This window comes from Cervus canadensis, chromosome 3 (assembly GCF_019320065.1).
Source record: "Cervus canadensis isolate Bull #8, Minnesota chromosome 3, ASM1932006v1, whole genome shotgun sequence".
Classification (NCBI taxonomy): domain Eukaryota; kingdom Metazoa; phylum Chordata; class Mammalia; order Artiodactyla; family Cervidae; genus Cervus; species Cervus canadensis.
In genome coordinates this window covers 30,780,334-30,799,925 of record NC_057388.1, presented here as the reverse complement: position 1 = coordinate 30,799,925, position 19,592 = coordinate 30,780,334, and the positions used below count along the sequence as shown (strand labels likewise).

The 19,592-nt window shown below is 40.9% G+C and overlaps 1 protein-coding gene across 2 annotated transcripts in view; it reads right to left on the bottom strand.

Annotated features, from left to right (window-relative positions):
• Positions 1-19,592, bottom strand: part of ABCB1 (ATP binding cassette subfamily B member 1) — a 102,353-nt gene that overhangs the window by 65,611 nt on the left and 17,150 nt on the right. For both annotated transcript variants that reach the window (XM_043462853.1, XM_043462854.1), the window contains 4 exons: positions 18,552-18,723; positions 6,675-6,726; positions 4,199-4,390; positions 3,589-3,760 (listed from right to left, as the gene is read on the bottom strand). In XM_043462853.1, coding sequence (XP_043318788.1) covers positions 3,589-3,760; positions 4,199-4,390; positions 6,675-6,726; positions 18,552-18,723 — 588 coding nt within the window. The remainder of the gene's footprint in view (positions 1-3,588; positions 3,761-4,198; positions 4,391-6,674; positions 6,727-18,551; positions 18,724-19,592) is intronic.

Below are 19,592 nucleotides of genomic sequence, written 5' to 3'. Positions count from 1 at the left end.
TTTTTTTAACGATCAAATTTTGAGAGTTCCTTATATATTTGATAAAGACTTATCCTTTGTCAGACATGTGACTTGCATGTTACTTTTTCCCAGCTTGTAGCTTGTGTTTTCATATCATTTACATGGTTTTCACAGCACAAGAGTTCCCACTTTTTGGGGAAAGCAGATGAAGTCTTCCTTCTTCTAGGGGAGACTGTATAAAATTGGTGTCAATTCCTCTCTAAACGTCTGGTAAAGTTTTCCAGTAAATGTTGTCTGTGCCTGGAGAATTCTTTTTCAGGAGCTCAGAACTTACAAAATAGATTTCTTTAATCACTATTTCATCTTAGTTGTTCTGGATATCACAATATTCACAGGCGACATAAAAATCTACTGGTATCAACTTTTTACCACTAGTAATTTTGGGTTCAATCACTAAATATGATTTAGAAATCTCCTGGGAAAAGAAAGGCCCAAATTCCTGCTCTTTCTGTTGTTCCTTTTCCCTTGCTGATGCTCCCTCCGATATGCCTTATATCACTTTCCTTCTGTTTGAAGAACTTCATTTAGCCAGTCTTTAATAGGAGGTATGCTAATGGAAACTTCCTCTATAGTCTTCCATGATCTGGGAATGTTTTTATCTCCCCATCATTCCTAAAAAATACTTTAACCAAGTATCCACAGTTGACAGGTCTTTTTTTTAAGCACTTGAAATATAATTTGCCACTTCCTTCTGGTTTTTATGGTTTCAAATAAGAAATGTATTGTCATTCACATTGGTGTTCCCTGTAGGTAATATGCTGTGTAGCTTTAGCCAATTTCAACTTTTTTGTCTTTAGTTTTCAATGACTTAACTATGATGAGTTTTAGCATGGATTTCTTTGGGTTTACCTTGTTTGAGGTTAGCTTAGCTTCTCGGACCTGAAGGTTTGTCTTTCACAAACCTTGGACATTCTCAGCAGTTATTTCTTCCAATAATCCTTCAGCCTTACTTCTCTCCTCTCGTTTGGGACTCTGATGGTCACACATGTTCTACATCGTCCCTGAGGCACTTTTCATTTTCTGTTTCATGGTGGGTGACTTGCATCGTTCTATTTCCAGGTCCACTGACTCTATCCTGTCATCTCCACTCAACGAGATTAAGCCCCTCCATCATGACTTTTGTTCTACTGCTGCACCTTTCAGTTATCTAATTTCATTCTGTCCTTTTTTCTTAATTTGTTTCACTGCTGATATTTTCTATTTCCTTTTGTTTTAGGATAATTTGTAATTGATTAGTGAAGCATTTTCCTGATGACTCTTCCAAAATCCATGCCAAACAATACTGACATATGAATTATATCAGCACTTGTCAATTAAGTGTTTTTTTCTCATTCAAGTTGTGATTTTCGTAGTTCTTGGTATGACAAGTGGTCTTTTTTTAACTATATTCTGGGCCTGGTGTCTATTATGTTAGGAGACTCTGGGTCCTATTTAAAGTCTTTTATTTTAGCAAGCAGTTTCCCTTTTGGGATTTAGCATATAATTCTTAACCTACTTCTGTGAATTGTGGGTCAAGCAGCAGTTTTACATTCAGAGTGTTTGTGGTATTATTTTCATCAGCATGGTTTGTCTGCAGTTGCTGGGACCCCTGCTTCTGCTACCTGAGGGAGTGAAAGTGGTTCTTAAGGTTGGACCACCTCACGTAGGAGTAGGATATGGTAGTTTCCCCTCCCCTTGCCCCCTAGCTGACCCAGTGTCTCTGGGCGGGGTTAGAGAATTGCGTGCAGAGATCAAAAGAGGCTTTCTGGAGTAGGAAGCTTGCTGGGGCCAAGCCTCTTCCTGTTCTGCCTTCTTGCCCCAATGCCTCTGAGTTACAGAAGAGAGCCTCAGAATCACACGGACAAAGCAGCTTCCTCCACCAGGCTTCATTTCTTTTTTTAGAAAGACTGACAACCAGACAATTTAAGGCTCCATTTATTAAATAGTATCTGAAGTAATGCACAATTAATTACTAAAAGAGTAACTTACTGTTTTTCCCCCTAACTTAACTAGAACAAACATCAATACATTTTAGAACAGTTTTTCAGCAAATACTGATATGAAGAATCTGCCACCTGACTTGCCTAACGTGCCAGTAAACAGAAAAATCAATTAACACAAAGGCTTCTGCCAAATATTTCAACAGATGCTCTTTAGCCACCAAGAACACCATTCAAACATTGTGTTAGTCTGAACAATAAATTAATAAGAGTTCTCAGAACTTCAATTTCTTCCTCTGTTAAATGAGATGATGTCTACACTTTACAAGAATATGTATTTCATGCCTTTGAGGAAGAAAATAATATGATGGAATGAGGGGGAAAATATTCTGTAATATTCTACAAACTTGTGCTTCATACGTAGAAAATATTATAGCTAAATATTGCAAAAAGTGTAACTAACATTTACTAATTTGGGGGGAGATTAAGATATGTTGTTATTTTATACTCTGAAATGCCCTGGGATTTTTTAACCTAAAAAAAGTGGAATCTGGGTAACAAGGTCCTATTGTATAGCACAGGAAACGGTATTCAATAACCTGTGATAAATCATAATGGAAAAGAATATGAAAAATAATGTGTGTATATATATATCTGAATTACTTTGCTGAGCAGCAGAAATTAACACACCATTGTAAACTAACTGCATTTCAACAAATATTTTAAAAAAGAGAAAAAAATATATATTTGCCTGACACAGTAGATACTTTAAAAAATGGCAGTTACCATTTATAATAGCAAAACAATATCCATCCTACAGGGTTAAATTTTTTAAATTTCTTAATGCAGTCTGATTTGTTTTGTGTTAGGCTTGGGTTTGCTTGGCCCTCCATTATTTTACATCCTTTTGCCATGTGAATGTGTTGTGCTGTCTCTAATTTCTCTTTTTCTCTAAGAAACTACATACCAGGCCAATCTCTCCACAGCCACCTACACTTACATGAAATCAATTTAGAATGAACACCACACCCAGTCTCAACAGAAAGGCCTCTGTGCAGAGACGGGGAGGGCCATTTGCATTGCTTTGCTTTCGTGACAGGGAACTGCAGACATCAGATGCACATGCATAAGGGGCTGGAAAATACCTTTTTAAAAAATTGTCTTCACACCAATGGACTTAAGTATGTATAAACACAGAGCCATTTATAATGCTCACAAAACTGTTCTGCCAACAAAATAAATAAAATCTACAAAAACACTGACATCAATAATGGTAACTGGATGGGATTTACATGCTAGTCACTGAACGCGAAGCTCTCCTTGTGAACATGGAACTGTCTGCCGGGGGACACAGCTCTCCAAGAGCCAGGCATGCCATTTGCACGAAGGCAAAGAAGAAGATGGGAGAGCTCCATCGTTCCCTTCGCCCATAACAGCACAGAGTCTGGGTGGGGACACCTCAGTGACCTCACATCTGCCTATCCCCACTGATGTGAACAGAAGATTTAACACCAAGATTTATCAGAAGATTTAACGTCAGTGTCAGGGCCATCATGTGACAAAAACAGCCTTCTACTGGAGGAGATGTGGGGTGTTTTTTGAGGGTAGAGACAGTTTAATAGCCTGGATTCACAGGCTTCATACCTACCTTTGCCCAGATAGCAGCTGACAGGCCAAGAACAGGACTGATGGCCAGAATCACAAGGGTGAGCTTCCAACCTTGTGTAAATCCTACTATAAAACCAGTGAAGAATGTTGCCATTGCCTGAAAGAACATTCCAATTTTGTCACCAATTCCTTCATTAATTTTGGAGACGTCACTGAAAGAACAGTGAAAGAACATCAGGATTATGAACACCAGAACTTTCCTCCTGAATCTAGCTGAGCGTGTGTTTGTGTGTGTGTGTGTGTGTTTCAGTGTGGGGTAAGTCAGTTTACACGCAGGATTTTGCTTGGGAACGTCCCAGGCAAGCACCATGCCGCCCTAAGCTCACTCCCACAGGGTGTCTCGGGCCTGGCACGTCCAGCCCCTCACTCACTGCCGGTCATGCGGGACCTCTTCATGCCCTGCCAGGGTTCTGGGAACGAAAAGACGCGTGAGGCACGGTCAAGACTCAGAAGGCATTTAGCTTCAGAATTACTTCTGAGGGATGGGTGCTACCTCTAGGGATTACCTCCTGACAGATTTTATGACCTCGTTTCCATTTTAAAAGAATAAGAAGCACACGTCAGAGTTCAACACACACCCAGGTACTTACTCTGTGAGCCGGGTGTTAAGTTCTCCAACGTCATGCACGTCAAACCAGCCTATCTCCTGTTTCATGATGGCATGAAAAAACTGTTTTCTGATTCTGTGTACTTGTCTTCCAGCGGCCAGACACCAGAACGAGACCTGGATGTAAGCAGCAATAAGCACGCCAGCGCCGATTCCGGAGTAATAGTAGGCGTACCTGGAAAACGACGGGACAGCTGCACGCGCGCCGCTTTCCCGTCAGCGCGCCTGCGCCCAGCGGACCACGCGCCCTGGCTTGTCAGTCACCCGGCAATCCTGCCCGGCCTCAGAGCAGAGCTGAGGGGCAGCATCCAACTACGGCCACCCCGGTAGATGTCATGGTGAAGAGTGTGCTTGCTGTTTGGGCTCAAATCCCAGTTCTTAACTGCTAGACAGGCTGACTTCACCTTTCGAAGTCCCAGTTTCCTAACTGGCAAAATGGAGATAAGAACTGTAACACAGTGGGACTTCCCTGGTGGTCCAGCAGTTAAGACTTCATGCTTCCATTGCCAAGGGCATGGGTTCAATCCCTGATTGGGGAACTAAGATCCCGTATGCCTCGTAACATGGCCAAGAAAAAGAACTGTAACACAGTAATATATAAAAACACTTGCGTCTGCGCCTGGCACACAACTAGCATGTAGAGAATGCCAGTTCTTGTGAAAGACGTGAGTGGTGCCTAAAAGCATCACAGCATTAGGTAAGGTCTACCAGTGTCATCCTGCATACCTGGATTACCCCTGTATCAGCTGATGAACACTTGGGATGGTTTCTGCACACTGGGGAATGGAAAGAAGTGACAGAACTTGCTAGAAAATGAAACCAAGAGATGGGAATGGTCACCTGACCTTTTGGGTTATTAATCTGCCAAGAGACAACTGAGAATAAAAATTGCTTTTATATCATCTGCCCAACTGGCCATCATGAGTTATCCTGAAATGCTTAATGAATCAAGTAGCAGGCCCTCCAGTTTAAAGGGTTTAACAATATAAAAACATGAGCATCTTCTAAAACCAGACCCTTGATCAACTAGAAATGCCAAATTTACATTTCTTTGTCTGAGTCTTCATACAGAAAAAAGCGAACAACTCATGTGCTTCACTAAGCAATTACTTTTCAGGTAAAAACAAACATTCAAAAATGAAATACAGGATTCCAATATTCCCACTTTTAAAAAACTTGCCACCCTCAAAGAAAAAACTTGTATGAATCATACAGAAACTATAAAAATGGTGATGTAACAACCAGATAGTTGCTGATGTCGATGCTCACAGCCTGATGTAAATGTATCTTCCCCAAGTTATACCTGGTAATGTACAATGTATTTATCAGGGAAGATAAAATACTAAATTTTAGTTAATAGATAACTCAATATTTATTATCCAAGTGTTAATGATACAGCAAGAAATAGCTAAAAACAAGTTCCTCATTAACAAGTGGAACGTGTGCTTTGAAAATGAGCTAATGTATTTTAAGCCACTGGGCTATGTTTACTCAGGAAAAAACAGCTGTACTTAAGCATTTATAAGATGATGACGGGCTTCCCGGGTGGTTCAAATGGTAAAGAGTCCACCTGCTATGCAGGAAGCCTAGATTCGATCCCTGGGTTGGGAAGATTCCCTGGAGAAGGTAACAACTACCCACTCCAGTGTTCTGGCCTGGAGAATTCCACAGACAGAGGAGCCTGGCAGGTTACAGTCCATGGGGTCACAAAGAGTTGGACATGCCTGAGAAACTTTCACTTTCAAGATGATTATAAGGCACTGTTTTTCATCAATACGAAAAAAGTGCCTCTCCATAAGAGTTTCTGGAGGTGTTTGCTTCTCAACTTTCAAAATATGGTCAAATATGTCCATTTTAATCAAACCTACTAGAGTACTTACAGGATAATGTGAAATCATTTTCTTCTGAATCACCAACTCATGGCTTTGGACAAGTTTTATAAGCTGTTCTAAGAGCAAACTTCAGGGTAAGTAAATCATTAATAAAGCTTCCAAAGCAAATTAAGGTTAAAAGGACTATATTTATTCTGGAATGCCTTGTTTCATTGTTCAGAATAAGATGCTATATTTTAAAAAATCCTGTTAACTGATCTCATTATATCATGACTAAAACTATCCAAGAAGCAAACTAATAATACAAAGCCATTGCAAATAATGTGATTCTTAACTTCATTTTAAATAAGCTCACTTTGAACCCCTCTAATTTCCCTGCAGATGATATTCTATATTTACCAATGCATACATCAGTCTGATCCAGGCTTAACCTTCACTTTAGAGTGTCTTATGCAGCAAATTCTTTTCTGGAAGAAAAAAACCTATACTAAATCCTCTTAAAAACTAACAATGATGTTGCTCCCCTCAAAACTTTGAATCTTTATCATAATAGTGCAAAATTTTAAACCGTATCACAATTGGATTAAGACAAAAAGGCTTAGCAATAGTAGAAAAATGTCTACTTACGTGGTCATTTCCTTCTCCAGCTTCTTGCCTTGCTCTGTTTTGTCTATAATACCTAGTTCACCACAAAACAAACATACACTATTATGTCTCTTTATTTTCCATTAAAAATATGCATGTAAATAGAATGTCCTCCACAGTCCAGTATTAATAATCTGCTTTCCAATGCAGGGGACCTGGGTTCAATCCCTGGTCAAGGAACTAAGATCCCATATGCTGTGCATGACAACTAAGCCCTCATGCCCTGGAGCATGCATGCCACAACTGGAGAAGCCCATGCACCCCAACAGGAAAAGCCCACGCACCCCCAAAAAATTCCCACATGCCACAACTAAGACCCGACACAGACAAATGAGGAACTTTCAAAAAGATAAGCATGTAAAAATGAATCAAACTTGTGTCACTTAACAACCTACACAAAAACAGGTCGAACTAATTTAATTGCAATTATCTGTAAGTATCAGGGCATCTGTGCAAATCCTTTACTACTGGCTGTGTGCAACCACACACACACTAAATTCAGTGAAGCTTACTTGTGAGAAGAAAGATGCATTGATTAAGGAGCCTGTCAGCAGAGATAACTAGTGTCCCTGCATTAAAATGTTTTATGAAATACCACTCCAAGATGACATGGAGAAAAATCTTTTCTGCGGGCTTTGTCCTGATAAATATCAGTGCAGACTTGACCCTAAACCATTTAGTATTTCAAACTGAACATCACATTTCTTCAGTTTTTATTTTAAAAATTTAAGATACAAAGAATGTAATAAATACCAGTGAGCTCATTATGCAGTATTAGCAAATGTTAACATTTTAGGACAAGGTACATTAAAACTCCTCCCTCCAAACATACATATAAAACACATAAAACACCTCGCTCCAAACACACACACACACACGTGTGTGCATGCACTAGCCACTGTTCATATTCTAGTGTGAATTTTTCTTCAGATTTTCTATATGCAAGTATACACATACATCAATACACATACATGCTTATTTTAAAGGTCAGAATCACAGTTCACATTCAGTGGCCAATTTTCCATGTCCGTGTGTGGGTATATGGGGCCTCCCCGGTGGCTTAGTTAGTAATGAATATGTCTGCAATGTGGGAGACATGCGTTTGATCCCTGGATTGGGAAGAGCCCCTGGAGAAGGGAACAGCTACCCACTCTAGTATTCTGGTCTGGAGAATTCCATGGAAAGAGGAGACGGGCAGGCTATAGTCCATGGGGTTGCAAAGAGTCAGACATGACTGAGTGACTTTCACATGTGTATATGTATGTGTATCTTTATTTTTTCAAAGTTGCATCTATTTCAGTTGCTTCCAGTCTTACTGTTACATGCAATGCTGCATTAAACATACCTGTCCACATATATTATACATGGTGAATATTTTTGTAGGATACATTATCATAATCAAGATGGCTAGATCAATGGGGGGAGCACATTTTAAGTCTTGTAGTCATTCCAAAAGTTACAATGCAACATAAGAGGGCCTAGTTCAGGTGAGTGTGCTCTTGACAGGTATGGGAAAGAAGAGGAAAAGTTTTTCTGGCAAAGAGGACAACATTGCATATGTGAAGAATGAGTAAGCTGCTTTGGCAGGAGTATGGGTGTGTTGTGTGGATGGAAGGAGGTGGATACATGGTTGAAAACATCATCTAGGCTCCCTAGGTATGGTATACAAAAACTAGTAGACATTATGTGAAAAAATAAAAATAAATAAAAACTAGCAGAAATTATGTGTATATGAGTGTGTATATATATATATATGTACATGTATATGTGTGTGTATATATGTGCACATATATATACTTTTCTTCAGATTCTCCAACATACTGAGTGGAGTTCCCTGGGCTACACAGTAGATCCTTGTTGGTTTTCTATTTTTATATACAGTAGTGCACACATGATAATCCCAACCTCCTAATTAATCCCTCCCCAACAAGAAAAGTCAAATGTTTAAGTGTAGCTTTATTTTAATAAAATACTTGCTTAGATTCTTGACCACGTTCTCCTCTGGCTTCCAGAACCTCATTCTCCTGGTCCTCCCATAACGCCGATCCCTCTCGCTTGGTCTCATCCACCAGTTCCTCACGCCCTCGCGTCCCTCCGTGCTGCTGCCTCGCAGAAGGCTGCACTCACCCCAGGGTGGGCTCTACACTCGTGCCGCTTCAGTGACCCCCGATCTGTCTGGGAGCCGCTCAAACCCTCTCCTTCCTCACAGCCAGTGTCTGCCTCAGGTCCCATCACCTCTCACATCTGCTCCAACAAGAGCCTCCTACCTGGCTTTTCTAATCCCATCAAGTCTTTATCTTGCCACCAGATCTTCTTTTGGGGAACAAAAATATTGCCCCTGTTAATAACCTTAAATGACAGTCCACTGAATAAAGGACAAAGTCCAAGAGCCGTAACATGCCCTATTAGTCCCTTTGCAATCTTACCACAATAAGCCACACAATGACTTTGCAGTTTTTTTATCCCCACCCTTTCTCCTCATCCAGTAGTAGGGCACTGTGCAGTCACCATCTTGGGTTGGGGGTCGGGGGCGAGGATACCACAGCATAAAAGGAAGCAGTGCCCAAGTCTGCTTGATCATCATGTTCCTGAAGCCTTTGCCCTTGGGACTGGAGAGGAAACTGGGCACGACAAAAGATGTTGCTTAAATTTCACGAGACTAAACGCTGTCCTTTGAGACTAAAAGCTACTTTCCACATACTAAGATGAGATGGAGAGGAGAAGTGCTGGCGGTTTTCCTCCTCTAAGCCCTTATTCATTCTCCTCTCTCTACCTGGACTGCCTTTTCCTAGTCTTTCTCCTGGAAAAGACTGGGCCTTCATGCATGAGCTCAGTATGACCTCTTCCCAAGTGGCTTATCTCCAGCAGGGTGACTCTCAGGGTTCCAGATTAATCGACACACGATTCACTAAGTCAACCCTAGAACAGACACGCCACTGTTTACATCCACCTCCTCCTCCCATCTCCACTGCTGCGAGCGCCTAGAGAACACGACTGTGTCACTTACCTTTGTGCCCTTGGCGCACACCCTGCTGCTCTGTCTGCTGCCCTGAGCCTGTTCCCAAGATGCTCAGAGATCTCACAGAGCCAGCAACACGCGGACCATTGATAAGAATATTCCAACAATCACTCTATTTTGTACATGTGTCTTGCATATTGTAGGGTTAAACAGAGATACAGCAGACCGCCACCTTACTACCTGGGGGAAGGAAGGCCTTTTCTAAAACCAAGCAAGACTGCAAAGAAACCTGCAACTAAACAGGCTTCTGCCTGCAATGCAGGAGACCACCTGCAGGAGACTCAGGATCGATTCCTGGGTCAGGAAGTTCCCCTGGAGAAGGAAATGGCAACCCACTCCAGTATTCTTGTCTGGGAAATCCCATGGACAAAGGAGCCTGGAGGGCTACATTCTGTGGGGTTAGGGTTACAAGAGTCAGACACGACTTAATGACTAAACCACCAAACAGTGTCTAGCACCACAACTAAAGACTTCATACCATTTTGGAATCACATTTAATTACATTTTTATCTGACCCAAATATCTCAATAAGTTTAGTAGTTTTAACTACTGAACACTTAATAGTATAAATAACAAGTATGTGACATGGATACACTTGTGATTTCCTAACTGGTAAAATCAGATTATGTTATAAAGGTGTTTTCAAGCCATACTGCACATCACGCACTGTTCTAGATACTGTGGGCACAACCCAGAGCCAGAGTGCCGCTTTTTCTAATCTCACTGGATTTCTGTGCGAGTAGGAAATCCTTTCACCATCAGACCCCAAACTCCATGTGATAGGGTACCACTGCTGAAACATTAAGATAGTTAACCTAAGATAGGAACTTTTCTTCTGTTATACCTTTCTTCCCATTTGAGAAGCTGTAATAGCCTGGCAGGCTGCAGTCCACGGGGGTCGCAAAGAGTTGGACATGACTGTGTGACTGAACTGAATTGAATAAACAAGTAAATCAATAAAGCAATAAGATAAGTGTAATAACTCATAAAAGGGAAATAAACCAGTGATGCTACAGTAACTTTGGAGTGGACTAGGGACAAAGGTCTTTCTGAGAAAGAAATAAATGATAAGAAGCTGGGGCAGGTTCTACATGGCCCACAGCCAGGAAGGAAATGAGAGCATTCGTGGAACAGTGAGAAGGTCACTGTGGCTGGGTTGTACTCAGAAAGTAATAAGCAATGAGACTGACGAGGCAGGAGGCGGCCAGATCAGGTGGGCCAGGTAGGCCAATGGAAGACGCATCGAGGCTACGGAAAACCATCGAGGACAGATGTGACCTGCCATGTGTTTGTAAAAGCTCATTCTTAGGGACTTCCCTGGTGGTGCAGTGGCTAGGACTCAGCAATCCCAATGCAGGAAGCCTGGGTTCAATCCCTGGCCAAGGAACTAGTTCTCACATGCAGCAAATAAGAGTTAGCATGCTGCAACTAAAATCCAGAACAGCCAAACAAAGTTTTTCAAAAAAATTTTTAAAGCTCATCCTGAGAGTGTGTGGAGAACTGGATACTAGTGGGTGGGGGTGAGTGGAAGCACAGAGAGGAATTGGGAAGAAAAAGGATGAGTCGGCACAGGCTGCAGCCGGGACATATGTGGTGGCAACATATGCAGCGACTTCAGTACTGCTGCCAGGCGGTAGGAGAGACAATTAGCAGAGATCCTCCCCTCCACCACTTTCAGCCAAGGAAGGCTCTCTTTGAGCTGTTTTCCCCAGGCACCATCTATGACAGACATCATTCACACAGGAAGATTCTCTGATTAAAGACATGAGTAAACCACTGCCTTCAGGGGCCTGTCAGGTCCGTTCTAGCTCAAGAACGCTATGACTCAATTTTTCCCGTCATCTTGTGCAGGAAGCTCCATCAGACACAAGCAAGACGAACTTGGACCTTCTGCTTAGATGGTCACTCCCCTCTGGCACTTGCCTGCCACTCAGGGAGGCCGGGCTCATCGCAGGTGACCGAGGCGACTCTGGGAGCCACAGTCCCTCCCGGCTGAAGAGCGGTACCTCGGGGCTGCCCTGCCTGATACACTAATATGTAAGTCCACAGGATGGCTTCTTAGGGAGAGAAAAGACCAAATGAAAAGTTGGGTTTGAAGCTTTTGCTTCAATTTTAGGCAGAATTTGAAACCACCAAGAGAGTGGGGAAAATACCAGAATAAAAGGCAGGCTTGCTGGCCCAGGAATTCAGCAATGCCCACTAGCAAGCAATTCCATTCTGGCTATGTTGGTTCAACTTCCTGAACACTGGTTTCTATATCTATCAAATTGTGGGTTTGGGCCAGATGACTCTCTGGGCTCCTTTTCACCTATAAAATTCTGTGATTTGGTCTCTCATTTATTCATCTCACTTCTTAAGCACCTAGAACGGGTCACATATTATCTATTTTCACTTTTTGCTGCTTTTTATATTATAGAGTTTACACTGTAACTAACCTACTTTTTAAAAAAGCGTCTCCCCCATAGTAACAAAAAAGAAATCTGTAGTGTAGTATTCTACACTACTACTACTATTCTAGAAAAATTAGACATATTTTAAGTTTTTACTCAAACTTAAAAAATAAACTGCCACACTAAACAACATACTGCAAAATATTTTGCCATTAGTTGGTATTTGATTTTTCCAGAAATTTATCTCTAAGAATTTTTCCAATGAAATAGTTGGGAGCAGAGGAAATCCTTGAGCAAATAAAAAAAACAACCATCATGGAAATTTTTACGAAGTACTTAGAACTGAAATATCAGCTATCATTCTAGTTGGAAGCACACTCATCATGCTGGCCTTGAGGACACTGACCGCAGTGTTTCCTATATTTCCAACACCAAGGACACACACTCAAGATCTGCATATTCTTTATATGTTCATAGTTTAAGCAGAATATAGATATTATTTTGATTACTGGCATTTCACAAATAGTTTTCATGTTCCTCATATGAGTTTTAGTGAGGCAACAGTAGAAATGGTAAAAGATAAATAGAAAAGTAAGTTATTTCTACTTTTTTTTCCTTTTTCCCTGAATTATTAACTTGTCTTAGAAGTTGAGTGTCCCCTGTTCTCCCTTCCTCAGCCCACAGTCTGGTAACCGGAGACTAAACAGAACCAACCAAGACATAGTTATGGAGAAAAAGAAAAGTCATCCATGTACCATCAACTGAACCACCAGAGACAAATAATCAAGAGTTTATTTTAAGGGTACCTCTGGGTGACAGTCACATCAGGAGACATGGCAGATCTCGCCCACGTACTTTCATTTCTGGATTAACATGTAGTCCTCAAAGTGTCTTCCTTTCTGGGTCTCCCACTATCTACCTGATTCCTTGGACTTGGGGCTGGTCTGCATGGGTTCAAATAGTGAGTAACTCTATAACCTCCAGTCAATTAAATATACTCAACGCTCTGAGCCCTGGTTTCCTCATCTGTAATGTATAGATAATAACAATATCAACCTCATGCCCATGAAGAAATAAAGGCGTTATACACATAAAGCATTAAGAAGAGTGCTCAGAAGATATTAAATGCTCAATAAATCTTAGCCCAGGAGACTTATCATCCCTTCAACTCAAGTGATGCCAAATCTCTAGGCCTACTATTTATGCTAAGATTCAGTCTCTCAGCTTTAACTGCCTGGATATCGTTTACACTTGTACCCAACCTGTCACCTTTAACACAACATGTCTAAAAATGACAATCACCTTTATTCAGGCTCATTTTCAGGCAGTGCATAGTCTCATGAGGAAGATGAGAACTCACAGAATACTACAGAACTTCAGCACTGGTTATGCTCTGGTCACACGAGTGGACCAGAGTTCACAAGGCCCAAGTCAACAGAGATATTAAAGCAAAGGCAAAATTTAACAAGATGGAGATGCAAGGGAGTAGGATATCAGGAAATCAGGTCCACAACAAAAAGATAAATAGAGAAAGGTGTTACAAGAAGAGAAAGCTTATAAGGGGTCAATTACAGCACCAGAGAAGGACATGCTCGCTCAAAAGTTTTTATGACTGTCTAGTTAAAGCCTATGTTTATTGTAAAACTCCCAGACTTTCAAGAGCCTTAGCAAATCCAATCTTCCTTAAGCAAGGAATACTTCCTGTCCAACAAGGAGGCTCTGGTACCTAGTCTGCCCCCATGAAGAGGTCACGAGGTTCTACCTGGAGAAGGACAAGAAGAAAGGTCTAAGAGTGCCTGGGGTCCCAGAAGCATCAAAAAGCTCGCTTGCCCTCGTCTTCAGGACCAACATCAAAACCTTTGAAATCCTTCCCATCCAGGCAAATTTCAGGACATCTGGAAGTCTGAATCTGCAAACAGGTTTACAACAGAATACTGACTGTCCCAGGTTAAAAATTACTGTAGAGATAAATCATAAAGACACAGAAGAATATATAACAGGGGAGAGGCAATCAGGAGTCGTGGTGAGAGAAGGGTATTAGCTTTGTTTTTTATCTAACATTTGTTTTTAAATGTTTTCACTTGTTACACAGAACATGTCTACTGTGTGCAGGAGAGAGATACCATCTGACCACACTTGGTTATCACCTCCTCTTGGAAGCCTCCCATGATTCCTAGATGGAGCCAAACACCCATCCTTTCCTTCCCAAGTATTTTGTGTATCACTGTATCATAGCACTACTCATATCCAACTGCACTGGTTGGCTCCCTGTCCATTCCACCCATTATACCAAGTTTCCTGGGGGGCTGGAAATGCTTCTTTAGGACACATACTGTTGCTGGTACATAGAGCACTCTGTCAACTTTTTAAAAAATGCACAAGAGAGTTGTGAGCTAAGTTTTATTTTAGGCAAAATGAGGGCTATAGTCTGGGAGACAGCACCTCAGATAGCTCTGAGAAACTGCTCCAAAGAAGAGGTGAGGGAAGTACAGTATATATTCAATTTTGATAAAGGGGGAGTTCATGCAATCAAGCACTTATCTTTGCAAAGGTTTTCTGCTAGTCAAGAGGAACTAACGTTACCATGAAGGAAATAAGTGCTTTTCTAGATATGAGGAGATGCAAGAACTGGGCTCCTCAGATCAAATCCTGAAAACATGTATCTGAAGACCTGTTCTGCCAGTTCTCTAGAGCACAGAGTGCCTCATTTCTGATCTCCATCTTAAACTCCCCTAAAGGGAGTAGCCATAAATAGTAAAATAATGTCTGTGGCTTCCATGAAAGCAGCCACAGATAATATGCAAACAAGCGGGCATGTCTGTGTTCCACTAGAACTTTATGTACAGATACTGAAATTTCAATTATTTTATAATGTGTCACAAAATATTTTTCTTTTTTCCCAGTGATTTAAAAATGCAAAAATCATTCTAAGCTCACAGATGGCATAAAAAGAGGCAATAGGCCAGATATGGCCCACGGGCCATAGTTTGAGGTTCTTGCCTTCCCTAAAAGGCATGGCTAGCAGTCCACAGTTACTAAGGAAATGCACCTGAAAAGGACAACTTCACGTTGATGACAGGTGCTGAGTGACTTGCAGTATGCCTTCCAACAACTATAAAAACTGAGTTAGTGTCACAGAGTTCTGAAAAGATAAGATGAGACAGGGAGCCATATCACTGCAAGTTATGAAGGTTCATTTGCGAGGAACATGGAAGCATGAGCTTCTTGTTGATCATTATAACAAATATTAACAATTATTGAGCACTTTTTTATTACTAAACCCTCTTCTGTGAGCCTTAAGTGAGGAATCCATTTAATTCTCACAATCCTTCTATGAAGTAGGTTCTACTGCTATCTAACTGTTCCAAAGATGAGGAAACTAAAATATGAAAATAATCCCCCAGTCTTCTTAACTAAAAAGTGACAGAGGTGGAGTTTCAGAGCCAGGCAGTCCTACGCTCCAGGGCCTGCACTTAATACAGCTTCTCCTAAGAAGGCAGCAGAGACAGAGACAAAACATCCAAATAGTTCTCTAAATTTCCCCAAGACTGGAAGAGGGAGCTGAATGGGAAGGACTGGCAAGGAATGCAACATGAACTACATCCCCAGGTGGAAACTCTATGATCTGAACATCTCTGAAGACGCATGCCGAAGAGGAGCATGTCTCCACAGCTGGGCCATGTTGAGAACCTATATATGCTACTAGGTAACTAAGTCAGGTTACTGTCCATCTCACATGTAAATATGGACCAGGTAAAGCCAAGACACAGTAATGGTTAGTACTCCTACTTAAAGAGATCGATTATTTTCTTATGAAAGTAAGGGCCAAGTAATTTTTCAGTGATCGAGATTAAAATGTATATAAATGTTAATGCAGTTTAAAAAAAAAGACCAGTTGAACACACATCCCAATGTTCATAGCAGCATTATTTGCACTTGCCCAAGCTATGGAAGCAACCTAAGTGTCCACTGACAGATAAATGGATAAAGAAGATGTGGTGTATATACACATATACAATAGATTACTACTGAGCCACAAAAAAGAACAAAATCTTGGCACTGGCAGCAACATGTGTGAACTTCTATGGCATTATGCTAAGTGAAATAAGTCAAAAACACAGACGAATACTGTATGATATTATCAATTATATGTGGAACCTAAAAAAAACCCAACAAACTAGTGGACATAATAAGAGACGCAGACTCACAGATACAAAGAACAAACTAGCGGTCACCGGAGGAGTGGGGGAGAGTAGGGGAGGGGCAACATAGGGATTGGAGGGGGAGGTACAAAACTCCTGGGTGTAAGACAGGCCACAAGGGATGTAGTGTACAACACAAGGACTACAGTCAGTATTTTATAATAACCGGAAATGGAAAACAACCGTTAAACATTGTATAAAATAAATGTACACAAAAACGTTTCAAAAAATAAAAATAAAATTTGAAAAAGACCAATCCACACAGTTCAAGGTGAGTTTACTGTGGCCCATGCGAGCTCAGCTCTGCTAGCTTCAGGTAGCCATGTAATAGTCCACTCTTCCCAGACGGGGCCAACCTTCAACAGTTGTGTTAACAGCCCAATATTTCCTGATTAACACAATGAGTTCAGCACTGGCCCTCCATGGAGTACATGCAGGTCACAGAGTGGTAAGTAGAACACCTCCCAAAGTTAGATCAATGTGTGTGTCTGGACTCAATTAAAAAATGAGTAAGATCAAAATGGGTCACAGATGTACATATAAAGTCGGCTGAGCTACCACAGAGCACTGGAAGATTCTAGCATTGTAAGGTGGTAACACAACTCCAAAGAATACTGCTAAATTACAGCATGCATGGGCACCAATGAACACAGAAAGCCCTAAACATTTCCTTTTGGTGACTGGTATGAAAGAAAGGTACCAGTCCAAATGCGATGCAACATCTTCTGACTGGTCCCTTTGAAGGAGCTTACAAACACAAGAGGATTTTACAGAGCTCAGACACACAGTAAGATTCTCTAGCCCAACTCGTTATCGGCGTTCACATAAAGTGAAGTAGTCCAGCCGCAGGGTAAAGAATGTGCTCTTCAGGATCACACACACACAAAAAAGTTCCTAGGACCCACAGACAGGTATCAGAGGATCCATAGAGACCCCCAAACAGCATGCATATCTATGTGCTTATTTCTGGGGGAAAAGATTCATAGCAATCATCAGAGACTTAAAGGTCCTGCAAAATCTATGTCACTAAGTCCTGGAATGCACAAACAGGCCTCTTCAAGGTTTCCATGACTTGGGTGCACATCAGGCTGTAAGTCTTTGTGCATTCTAGTTGAAATCAGCATACACTTGACCAAAGGTGACTTGGGAGCTCACAGTTATGAACCAGTTTCTCCTCAATCAAGTTCAAGGATGTGAAAGTGTGACACCCTAGTCCACTCACTTTCTCACTCTGCTAAGAAACCTGTTTTAGTGTTTTTTTGGCCATGCCATGCAGTTTAGGAGATTTTTTTAGTTCCCTGACCAAGGATTCAACCTGGGCCCTCAGCAGAGAGAGTGTGGAGTCCTAACCACTAGATGGCCAGGGAATTCCCAGAACTTATTTTAGGTTTCCTTTCTTGATCAGCCAAATGTCTTGCTTCCTATTTGACTGAGAAGACAGATTCTACAAATCCTCATGTCCAAGTACACCAACCTTTGGGCACTGACTTTCAAATACTCTGTCTTCTCACCCGTTATTATTGGTGAACTATTCATGCCTGTACTTCAAGCAAGTATTTCCTCTTAAGCATAAGTTTCCTTCCTTTCTTAAGGACAGCACTCAAACCAATCTCTCTCCTCTCCCCCAAAGCATCACTTTCTCTTCTATCCTGGATAATTTCTATTAGCATACTAACAAGCTGTTCTCCATCCTAAACACACACACAGCTTCTCTTGTCCCCATTTCTCCATTTTCATGTTTCCAAAATGCCCAACCTGTGACAATGCCCAAAATTAAATTTCTGGTATTTACTGCCAAAACTGATCTCCCTCTATCTTCCTCACCTCAATTGACAGTAACTGCATCCAGCTTATGCAGTTTCTCAGACTAAAACTTTAGAATCATCTTGGATTCCTGTCTCTTATACCCATAATCAATATGTCAGGGAACTGCGTAACTGATTCCTACTTACTATTCAAACACCAGATTAAGTTCCAATACCTTTTCCTGAAACTGCCTGGATATTTCTGACTTCACAGAACTCTCTTTTCCCATCTATCTCTACCTGCACTTCCACTGTATGTTCTAATGACTGTGAATATCATCTTCTCAAATTCATTACAGATATGAACTATAGCTCAGACCCCTCCATCTCCTGCAGCACTAAACATATTAATGCATACTTAGTGAGGACTCCACAAACCTCACTGTGAGTCAATGACTTTTCATCAAGCTTTCAAAAAAATCAGTACCACAAACAACACTTACTTGTATTAGTCGTGTTTAAAAAAGTTATGTTTCCTAAACTTCCAGCACCTGCAAAGCTATCCGTCATGTCTCCAAACACCAGCATCATGAGGGGGAGTCCAGCTCCATGGATGATGGCAGCCAAAGTCCCCAGCACCATATACAACCTATCGAGCCAATTTGAATAGCGAAACTAAAAAAAGAGAAAATACAGAAAATAGGAACAATTAGCACGATGTCATGGATGGTTAACCTTACTTTCCAAATGTATCCAAAATCTAAATAGTTAGCTCTCAGCCTACTATTGCAATCACCTTGGCCTAATAACCTAAGAGAAACAGGCAATTGCTGCTGCTGCTTTTTTTTTGAGTTTTGACCTTCTTCTTTATATTGGACTCAGTCTATCCACTTATAAAAAATTAAACTACAGTTGATTTACAATATATTAGCTTCAGCTGTACAACAGTTACTCAATTATGGATTATACTCTAAAGTTATTATAAAATAATGGCTATATTCCTTATGCTGTACAATATATCCTTATAGCTTATTTATTTTATACAGTTGGTTTATACCTCTTAATTCCTACCCCTATCTTGCCCCTCCTACCTTCCCTTTCCCCACAGATAATACTCTTGATCTCTGTATCTGTGAGTCTGTTTCTGTTCTGTTACATTCATTTATTTTTCAGATTACACATATGATAACATACAGTGTTGGTCTTTCTCTGGTTTATTTCACTAAGCATAATACACTCTAGGTCCACTCATGTTGTTGCAAAAGGCATGACTTCATTCTTTCTATGGCTGAATAGTATTCCATTGTATGTATATGTGTGTGTATACTACATCTTCTTCATCCATCTGTCGATGGACAATTAAGTTGCTTCCACATCTTGGCAATTGTAAATAATGTTATTAAGAACACTGAGGTGCAGAGATCTTTTTAAATTAATGTTTTCATTTTCTTTGGATCTATATCCAAGAGTAGAAGTGTGGTTCTGGTTTTATTTTTTTGAGGAACCTCTATACTGTTTTCCATGCTGGCTGTACTAATTTACAG